Genomic DNA, 10,738 nt, shown 5'->3' with positions numbered 1-10,738 from the left:
GTGTGTGTGTGTGTGTTTGTGAGTGTGCTTCTGTGTTTGTCTAAATCTGAGAGAACCAACTTTAGTTGATTCAAGTAATTTTACTTGGTTGGTAATTTAACTGCTAGTAGTAATAGCCCAGGCAGGTTAACTTATATTCATGGTCTGAACTTTATTCATCAACATCCAATCTACCTAAATATTTAACTAATTCAACAAATATTATTGGTTTTGAGGGAATAACAAAGTAAAATCAACCTCCTCACGTACCCCCAGTTGGGAAACTCTTGTGTACCACATCAAATATAATTTATCCATCCTTTAAAACAATATAGAATTAATGAATTAATTGTCTTGCATTCATATATAAGATAATATATATACTATATTTAATAAAAACCAACTGCTTAACAAAATATACCAACAAGCAATCAAGTATAGGTTAAAATAAATTGCCTGTACAAAATATAAATATGCAATTTACATCATGATAGTTGAAGCTGGCCACAAAACATCTTCAACATTTGCTTGCTGCAGCGGGGCCTGACGTAACCTGACATTCTTTAACAGACTTTGACAAACGGAGTGAAGTCCCTCGTGGTGGCTTCACTCTTAAATACCTCCTCTCTCTAAAGCTGCAGCGCTCTCATTGGTCCAGCTCGCTGCTGTCCGCCCTGTGCGGCAGGTAGTGCTGCTGGCAGAACAGGCGGATGCGAACGCACGCCTCCACCATCAACTTCTCCGGTACCGTCACCACGATGCGGAAGAAGTTTGGATAATCAAATGCCTGAAACAGAATCAACGTGTTATCCTTATCGTGGTACTCTTCCTTATCGACTATAAAACCAGGGGTAGTTGGATGGATGGACGGCTGGAGGAAGGGATGGATCTGGTTGAACGAATCGACGGCGGGAATAAGAAAGCAATATTTACAGAGGTGGGTAGACAGAAGACGGACTGCTCTGTCACCAGGCGCTCTGTGAACTCCACGTCGTTCTTCATCCCCGGGAAGTGGTCGATATCTATGCCCACCTGCAGGTCAATAGGCACACTTTAGACCGTGCTGACCGATCTGAGTCGCTTTGGATGAAAGCGTCTGCTAAATGCCCTGATTGTAATGGTAATTGTGCTGCATGAGCTGCATGTGTTTGCTTTTCTGGACACACAGTGTACACTGCCAAAAAGGGCAGGGTCCCAGCGTACTACCGACCATGAAGTACATGGCTCCGGAGGGCATGATTGGGGTGAGGCCGGGGACGGTGGACAGCTCCTTGAAGCAGATCTCCGCGTTGGCCTGCATGAGGAAGGAGGAGGAGGAGGAGGAGGAGGAGGGCATCGTCAATATAATCACATCTTTTGTTTCCAGTACACACACTCCAAATCCAGCCCAACTAGTTCAACATAGGTCACTCATATGACCTAAAGTACTTAGGTTAGAAGGCTGTGTTCTAAGACCAATAAGACCCTCAACAGAAGAATGTAGAGCGTTGTAGAACATGAATTCCTACATATTAGTATATTATTATTTATTTTGTTTTATTTTTCATTATTAGTACATCATGTAGGGGGATGAGTGCCTTCTCTCTGCTGATCTGCACCCATTTCTAACAATCCTAACAAACAAGACTCCTCTTGATATGAACTGTCTATGCTTAAGTTGATGCACACAGTCCTTCTCAGCGGCGAGGGTCGCGCTGGTTGTGGTGGTGGTTGTGGTGGAGGTGGTGGTGGTGGTGGTGTTAGTGGTGCTGGTGGTGGTGCTGGTTGTGGTGGAGGTGGTGGTGGTGGTGGTGGTGGTGCTGGTTGTGGTGGTGGTGGTGCTGGTTGTGGTGGTTGTGGTGGTGGTTGTGTTGGTGGTGGTGGTTGTGTTGGTGGTGGTGGTGGTGGTGGTGGTTGTGTTGGTGGTGGTGGTTGTGTTGGTGGTGGTGGTTGTGTTGGTGGTGGTGGTGGTGGTGGTGGTGGTGGTGGTGGTGGTGGTGGGGATGTACCTTGAGGAAGCTCGTGGTGCTGTCATAGAAGTGCTGCGGCGTGTTTTGTAGGATGCTCTCTAGCGCCCCCTGGACTAGAGTGCAAGCTCCCAGGATCAGCTGGGTCAGCTTCACCAGGCCCTTTCTGATCTGGGAACGAGATCACCTCATGAAATCCATGTGAATGAGAAGCTAGGGGTTCACCCCTTCACCTTTTCAATAGCATTCATTGGCCAACATATGACCACAAATGTTCTATTGGTAAAATCCCGCCATCTTCTGTTACAATTGACCTCTTTGAATGCTCCCTCGTTTGTTCTGAGGTTTAAGTGTAATCTTAATAATGAATTTAACATCATACAAGATTGATCTGAGAGTGAGACTAAAGCAGTCAGCGTACTTCATGACAAACTCTAATGAGGTGATTGATTGCAGACCAGAGCCTATGGAGGACGAACGAACGCACCTCTGAGCCGAAGACGTCTCTACGGTCGTGGATAAGGATCCAACCCATCCTCCAGCCGGGCACAAGCCAGCGCTTGGCCAGACCGCCACAGGACAGGATGGGCACGTCACTGCTCAGCGTCGCCAGGGAGGTGTATGTGCATCCTGGGAAAACCTGGGCAGGAGCGGTCAAGCAAGAAGGTGGAGATGGGTTTATGTGGCAGCTCAGAGTGGCACACTGGGCTGTAGGAAACATTTCAGTACACCACAACTTGGAGGTTAGATATGGTGGTCTGATTCTTTCTATCTGTTATTTTAACATGTAGGCAGCCCTGTTATGGTTCTAACTTTGTTTTCGAAGTCAAACTTTGTTTTATTTTTATCTTTATGATATTAATAATGTTTTGTGTTCCTAGAACCAATAATACAAGGACTAAAAGGCTATAGTCTACGTATGCATTAATTCAACCATGTGCAACAGAGAACCAGCAGAGAAAAATAGAAAGAGAAATGTGGAAGTGAGTGTGATGATGGCCAAAGGAGCCCAGCCTAGCGGTAGCGAGAGCTAGCAGAGCTTTGACACGGTTGCTGGCCCACTGAATATGCTTTCTGGCTTTCATTAAAACCAGAGCTAAGAATCTCCAGACATAGGGATCCGCCCCAGTTCTGATTGGCTCTGCACCGTCCTGGCTAACAGAGGACTAGGGAGAGGGGGAAGTAACAAGACCCTCCTCGTATTGGGTCTGAGTGGGTTCTCCCAGAGGAGCCAGTCCGCGCACTCGTGGGCCCCTGAAGTCTCCCCACCCCCAAAGATGATCAATCATCTTCTAAGCTGAGGGCCTGGCCATTCCTCCATCACTCTATATTTCTACTTTTCGTCTATATGGATACCCCACAAGCCCCTCCCTCTTTTGGTCCAAAACTCAACATTAATTGCAAACACCTGGGACCAAAAGAGTGCAAAGTCATCGTGATCGGACCCCGTTGGACAGGCAAGGGGAGCTGGGGGATGGGTGGTTGGGCAAACAAACTCAACAACCCCGAAAGAGCATTCCACTCACTCTCACATAGAGCTCCAAGTGATGGGAGTCGACATTTGTTGAGAAAATTGTTACCACATTCATGGTTCAAATATGTTATATAATATTTTTTTCTTGCCATTAAATCCGCAAACAGCCAACACAAATGAAATCATGCATTGTACAGAGCCCAAAACAGACCCCTTTACAGCAGAAGAAAACACAAAACGGATGAGCTATCCCCTCTTTCTTCAGTGGGTAAATGCATGGATGCATATGTGTGAATGTATTCATGGTCATTTCCACCACCGAGTCAAGTTGTTTTGAATGTTGTCTTACCATGTCTCCGTATATTTCGTCAGCCAGGATCGGTAGGCAGTGTTTTGAAGCCACTGGGAGCAAAATACATCAGAAATGATGTCAGGTTAAAACAGTGATATGCAGTCAACCATAACAACAACAATCCATCCATTTAAATCCACACATGAGCCCAGGTCATTGAATAGGGCAGTTACAATGTGCAGTGTTCAGGTCAACATGCTTCTGATGCTCTGAAGGCTGATTTATAGTTCCCGTGTGTGGGATGTGCGGGCCGGCGTGAACAAGAAATGATGTCATCGCAGCCCTCTTCACAATAACTAGGCATAGGAACCGTGCACGGGGGCCATGATTCGGCCATTACCAGGTGCTGGCTCACCTGGTATAAACTGGGTTCAAGAAGGGGTCAATCTGATCCATTCGACATTATGGGCATTATCATTATCAGTATCATTATCATTCATTATTAATGAGCTTACCTTTTAGGATGCCCTCCAGGTGCTCCTTGCTGAAGACAGAGCCGCAGGGGTTGGAGGGGTTGGTGAGGACCAGACAGGTCGTTTGTTCATCCACAAGACTCTCCAGGTGCTCCAAGTCCACTTCCCATGACCTCTCCGGCTGCAAAGGCAGCAAGGCATCCCCAACGAGGCATTACATTTGTTTTTTATTTGATGATAATAATCGTCATAGTAATCGTGAAGGAGACACCCGATTCGGGCATTCAGGGATCAGCTCCGGGTTAGGCATAGATACCTTTGGGTAGGCCGCTAGCATTGGGGATTAAACCACGAATCCTTCCGCACCCCTCCTGCCCCTATTCTGCCCAGGGTATGTCTTACCCTAGACTGTGGATTAATATCGACTTTTCTTTGCTTTCGATTCATATTTGTTTTCGACCAATCATGTTGCTGGATGCAAAGATTTGTACAAAAACTCTGCCAGCAGTAGTAAACTGTAAAAAAGTATCAATAAAGGTTTCAAATCACCACCGCCTCAAGAAATATGCTTCCCCTTTGGAAAGCCTCATCCTCTCGCTCAAATGATTTTCCTCTGTTAGTAATCTCCAAAACGAAACTGCAGACAAGTCATAACTCTGCCCCTTGTCATTTTAGTTTTCTGATTCAGGCTCTTTGCCTTCTCCCCCAGAAGTTCTGCCACAACATAGAAAGACTGGTGTATCAGAGATTAGTCCAACCCTAAATCTGGGTAGTTGGCTAAGCGTATAAAGGTGTGTACCTGTCACCCCCATAATGATAACGTTGTTCTCGGTTTATGTGCTATGTTTTAACATTTATTAGAACAACATCACAGTGGCTTGAGTGTTTGAGGTGCTTAACTTTATGGTGTAAGAACATCTGCCTAGGACAAGGTTTGTTGAGCAGCAGAGCTCGCTTACTTGTGCTGCAGGAACCCTGATTGTGTGATGTGTGTCTACAAAATCTGCTTCCCATTATCAGAGTAACTGGAAAGCTTATGACCACAAGGCAAGCCTGGTGAGTAGCTCAGCAATCCGAGCTCGGTTGGACTGGCTCTGTAACTACTGCACAGAACAGATCTGTGTGTGCGTGTGTGTGCGTGTGCGTGTGCGTGTGTGTGTGTGTGTGTGTCTGTGTGTCTGTGTGTGTCTGTGTGTGTGTGTGTGTTTGACGGGCAGACCCTCTGCTCACCAGCAGGTTATACAGTTTCACTTGGACCCCGATGGACAGAGCGATGGTCTTGTAGAGGGAGAAGCCCGGACAGGGGATCAGGATGTTGTCTCCCGGGTTACTCAGCACGCTGATGCACAGCTCAATGGCCTGGCTGCAGCCGCTGGTCAGCACCACATCCTGGGGGGCAAGGGGAGATGGGGGGGGTACCAACGGGTTGGATCTCATCATGAGGATAATAAATGGGGGGAGACAAGTGGTAGAAACACATGAAGAATAGATACAGTCCAAGTTTGGACTTTATGTGTGTGTGTGTGTGTGTGTGTGTGTGTGTGTGTGTGTGTGTGTGTGTGTGTGTGTGTGTGTGTGTGTGTGTGTGTGTGTGTGTGTGTGTGTGTGTGTGTGTGCTTTACATGTGGCTGCGTGTGGATGTGTTTGCGTGTGTGTGGCTGCCTCTAGCAGATGACAATAAGACACAAGTATTAAGACGGTGGGCTACCTTGGCTTCTAACGGAGCTAGAGAGCTGTTGTAGAAGTTAGCCACTGCTTCTCGGCTCTTCTGGTAACCTGCGAATGTGTATGACAAGAGGATTGCAGTTATCCTGATCGGAGACACACTGAATTGTGTAGGAAACATGAGAGATGCAACAAGTGTTGTGGATAAAAACCCACACTTTAAGAATTTAACAAAATACGAGCGGTCGAGAAGGACAAGGTTTGAAAGATAGAGAAGACTTTAATATCACTTACACAGAAGTGATAACAAAACCTAAGTTGGTTTGCAAAGAACAGGGGGGGTGTGGCTTCCCCCAACATGCACTGACCAATCACAACACCCAAGCGGGCCCATCCCAGTTTCCCTTTAACTAATAATGTGCTTATCCTCTCTCTCTTAATTCTCAGTATCAGTGTAAAGAGGTTACATCTTAAACATTGGAGAGTAACAAAGTCACATCTTAAACATTACAGCAATATCATATGAATACTCTGTGATTAAAAGCAACTCGTCACCTTATTAATTAAACTGATTTAAAACAGACCTCAATAAACCACATGTACTAGATGAGCCATGTATAATCAAAGAAAACAAATCCCAATACCACTTGGGTTAACATAAAGGCATCCATCAGAAGGTATAATAAACCACTTGGGATAGGGCCCAAGTTGCCTCTGCCCACTTCCTCCCGTATAAGCATGTGACCCTCTAATCGGGGTTGATGAGCGTGTTCGCTATAGCTCTCAAATATCTAGGCTAGCAGAGGTTATAATAGAGTTGGGCCTCTCACCAATAAGACTTGCTCGGTCATAATTCGTTCACAATATTTTCTAGTAGACAATAATAAGCAATGATGGGTGCATGTCTGCGTGCGTGGGTGCGTGCGTGGGGGGTTAGGGTTTGTTTCCCTGGCACGAAAGGGGAAATAAATAACATTGTATCGGCCAAATTGTTATTTGAAACATCGGTATCGTCCCAGAATTTCACAATCGGTGCATGCCTAATTCCAACATTAAAATAAATGGAAAACTCACTCCTTACTCCCATTACGAATGATGCAGCAGTTCGCAAATATCCTGAACTGAAAGAGGAAGACTTGAGAGTCCAACCGGCCATGTTTAAAACAAGTACAAGGTCAACACAACTGCAGATGCTGTGCATGCTTTGAAAGAATTGCCCCCTGATGTCCGTGGCCTGTTTGATCAGGTAGAGACACTAGTGAGATTGTTGATGGTTGTGCCCATATAATCTGCTGAGGCAGAGCGCAGTTTTAGTGGGTTACGCAGATTGAAGAAGACATGGTTGCGATCAACCATGGCGCAAAAAAGACTCAATGGCATTGCTTTGTGCCATATTCACCAAGAGAGGCTTGACAGACTGGACAGACAAAAAGTTGCCCAGTAGTATGTTCAGGGTAATGAAAGGAGGAGAGATGTCTTTGGGTCCTTCAGTGAGTCTGCTTAGACAGAGTGTATGCACAAATGTTTAAATAAAACATATTTTGCATAAGGCCTGAAGTTTCTGTGGGTGATTGGCATTCCAGACAAATAACAGTTTCATTATAGTGTTGATCAAGTAGGCCTTTGTTTAACAATGTTCACTGTTGTTTATCCATGATTTCAAATAAGAATTCTGCAATGGCTTTTTAGTGCAAACCATTGGCCCATAGGCTATTACGAAAGTTACTACTTGAGCGCTAGTTAAAGCCCAGATTACACAAAAATAACTTATTGAGTTGAAGTCATTTGCTGACAGATTTGTCCCCCCAAGTTCAAATATCCCATCTGCCCCCTGTCCAGAAGCCCTGAATTGAAATACCCACCTGCATGGGACATTAAAGGCAGTGGTGTAGTCTATTTTATTGTAGTGGGTATACTGTGATGATTCCCTCCCAGCCTCGTACAAACCCGTCCGACCGGTACGTGTACGTGTGTGGCGCTTATGGGGTGTCGCACCACACTCACCAACGCAGGGGTCTACAACCCGCTGATTTAAGAGTATAACGATTATCAACAATCATGGAAAGAACCAGTTTTAATAACAGTCTGAACAAATAGAACACAAAAATGACAAGTTGTCCTTTGTATATCTATAGTAGCAATAGCACATGCTAAACAAGGACAAAATCTACTCAAAATAATTTAATGAACTGTTTACATCCATGGCTAACCAGTGCATGAGAAGGAGATGACAGGAGACTAATGTTTCGCTCTAATTTGAGCTCTTACTGTTGTTATCTAACATACCATACAGTAATTGAATTGTGTAAAAGTGTGAAATTACTGCACCTTAAAAATGACCATGAATTAGCTATACTCTCATTTGCATAGTGATTAACATTATGAATTACAATTGCTGTATGTTGGCTGACATTTAGCTAACTTTTTTTCCCTCCACTCTAACCAAGGATGCCTGTTTTTAAATTCCCTAGCCTGACACCCAGTCTGAAAGGCTGGCCAGGGGTTCTCATCTAAAAGTAACAAGGAGATATAAAGTGGGATTAAAACATTGTCTTCTGTTGACTACTTATTATGTGGTTTACACATTAATACGGGAGGACTGGACACACACACACACGCACACGCACGCGCACACGCACGCGCACACGCACACACGCACACGCGAGAAGGAGGGGCTTGGCCCGCCAACTAACGTGCAGAGATGCAGGGGCAGCTTCGCGCTTCGTAACAGAGACAGGGCAGAGCGCGAGCGCGCAGCGGGAATTTTATGAATGGTGAATGTAGGAAAGTCTATGGTCTCACCGATAGATGGCGCATAGCCATTGTACCGCGCCGACTCCACGGCATCTTTCAATGCCTTGAGGACGCAGGCGTCAGTAGGAAGGTTCCCAAACACAGTGGGGTCCCCTAACCAACGGATAAAACAAGAACACATCCCATTGAATAACATAGACCAATATAGATAGCAAGGAAATACATGTTAAGTAGATCTATATTTCCTTTGTCATTTGATTGTAGACTACTGCTGTCATTTGCCTAACTTTATATAGGCCATCATACAAAATAGGCGAATGTTGGGATGCATCAGAGACAGGTTAACAGCAGTTTGTATATTAGATAGCCTACAAAACGCAGGTTTTGTAGACTCTGCATGTGTTAAGTAAAGTTAATTGAATAACATGTCTCACCTATGGAAAGAGCGATCATGGCTTTCTCGGGATTAGGCGTGAGTTTCATACCATCCACAATGTCCCTAATAGGATTGCAAGTTTTGTTCGCCATCTCTGAGGGTCTGACGTCCCATCTCTGCCTGCGGCTCTTTACTTTGGCTGGATATTTGCCTTTATTTACACTGACCTGATGGAAGCCATTCCCTCTCGCTCCTTTGTCCGTCAGATCGGCCCCGTTAACAACAGTGCTATCAATCACTCCGTTCGCGTTCATCTGAACCACATACGATTTGCTTGTCATTCTGAAATTGTACTTTTTTTAAAGTCTGAAAGAAGAGATGAGAGAGAATTAAAGTAACATCGGGAGGAATGCATAATTGTTTGAAACATTGCTTGATTAAAGTAGGCTGCTAATAATAATAATAATAATAATAATAATAATAGTAATAATAATAATTTAAAAAAGATTGTTTTTTCAATCATATTTATACTATATTATAATTATTATGTATTTTCCATTAGGCCTATCAATAAACAATCAAAGTATTTCGTTTGGTCATGCAACTTTAGATTGAAACCTATTATCTTACTACACGAAACAAAATACTAATAAGCATACTAAGAATACAAATGCATATCTTATCCACTCTATTATTTTTAATAGGCTATTTGAAAGGATTACTCTCTTTGCATTCCCTTTGCAGAGGTGATCATACAACCTGCATAAGTAGTTGCAACGGTTTTGTTAGGTAAAAAATTCTTACAGAGCTGAAGCATGATTTAAAGAACAAAGTTTGTTATAAGAAATTTAGGGGGGGGGAAAGGAAAAATTGCAATACCTCAGAAAAAATCGCTAGTCCAATTGCGGGTATTTTTCCTGTTAGATATTCACAAAAAGAAGGGTAACTTTAACCAGGGTAACTTTCATTTAGCGGCTTTATAGGAAGACCCTGAGAATGGGTGTTGAACAGTGCCTACATTTTCATTGGTGGAAAGAATGGGTGTACAATACAACCCCGTTGCATCACTGCTGAACCTGAGACTGAACCGGTCCTCCCTTTGAAAATGTGGGCGGGTACGACAAACGGGTCGAACCTGGTCGAGCTGTGGTATTTTGCCATGGCCAGAGCACTGTGTAAAGAAATGGGAAACTGTCATTTAACCAACAAGCTTCAAAGACACAAAAGAAAAAATTGACTCTCTTCTATGTTAACCTCTGTTACTCTCTCTCCCATTGTGTGTCCTCTTTCATTAATATCTATGTGGGCTCATGCAGGATTCCCCAACATCCACCATTGTCCTTCAGAAACTCTCCTCTTCAGATGTTTGGCAGGGAGGTGAATGAAAATGTCGTCATCGAATAATGACATTGAATAACCCTGGAGCCGCCACCGCTAGCCAGTGAGGGTGTGGAGGAGTGAAGTGTGGGAGAACCTGGGTAGGCTCAAGCATTCTTCATCAGATGCAGGGGACCAATGGCAGCCAGACCGGGAGGGATTGAGTTGCACTAGTCTAGACGTGAGACGACAAAGGCCCAGACCAAAACCTGGCCTTCCGGTTGAGGACCTTTAATCTGCAGGAGCCGGAGGTCGCAGCCATGTTGGCAACACAGGACAGCTGGTCATTCAGTGTCAAGACCAGGAACAGCCAGGTTCCTGGCCGTCCGAGTCGCAGGCTGCACAGGGTTGCTAACATTGATGGAGAAGTCGTGGATGGGAGATGCCTTCCCTGGAAGGTAC

General features: G+C 44.6%; 1 protein-coding gene across 1 annotated transcript; it reads right to left on the bottom strand.

The window, feature by feature from the left end:
• Positions 1-131: 131 nt before the first annotated feature.
• tat (tyrosine aminotransferase) lies at positions 132-9,990 on the bottom strand. The gene is made up of 12 exons (XM_030365469.1): positions 9,839-9,990; positions 9,018-9,325; positions 8,632-8,736; positions 5,873-5,940; positions 5,395-5,553; positions 4,207-4,345; positions 3,749-3,801; positions 2,413-2,565; positions 1,968-2,096; positions 1,190-1,273; positions 913-1,011; positions 132-766 (listed from the first exon to the last, which is right to left on the bottom strand). Exons 2-12 carry the CDS (start codon positions 9,298-9,300, stop codon positions 626-628), a joined length of 1,413 nt encoding a protein of 470 aa, XP_030221329.1. The 5' UTR covers positions 9,301-9,325; positions 9,839-9,990; the 3' UTR covers positions 132-625.
• Between the last annotated feature and the right edge of the window lie 748 nt (positions 9,991-10,738).

Source organism: Gadus morhua, chromosome 9, assembly GCF_902167405.1.
Source record: "Gadus morhua chromosome 9, gadMor3.0, whole genome shotgun sequence".
Lineage (NCBI taxonomy): Eukaryota > Metazoa > Chordata > Actinopteri > Gadiformes > Gadidae > Gadus > Gadus morhua.
This window is presented reverse-complemented; position numbering and strand designations above follow the sequence as displayed.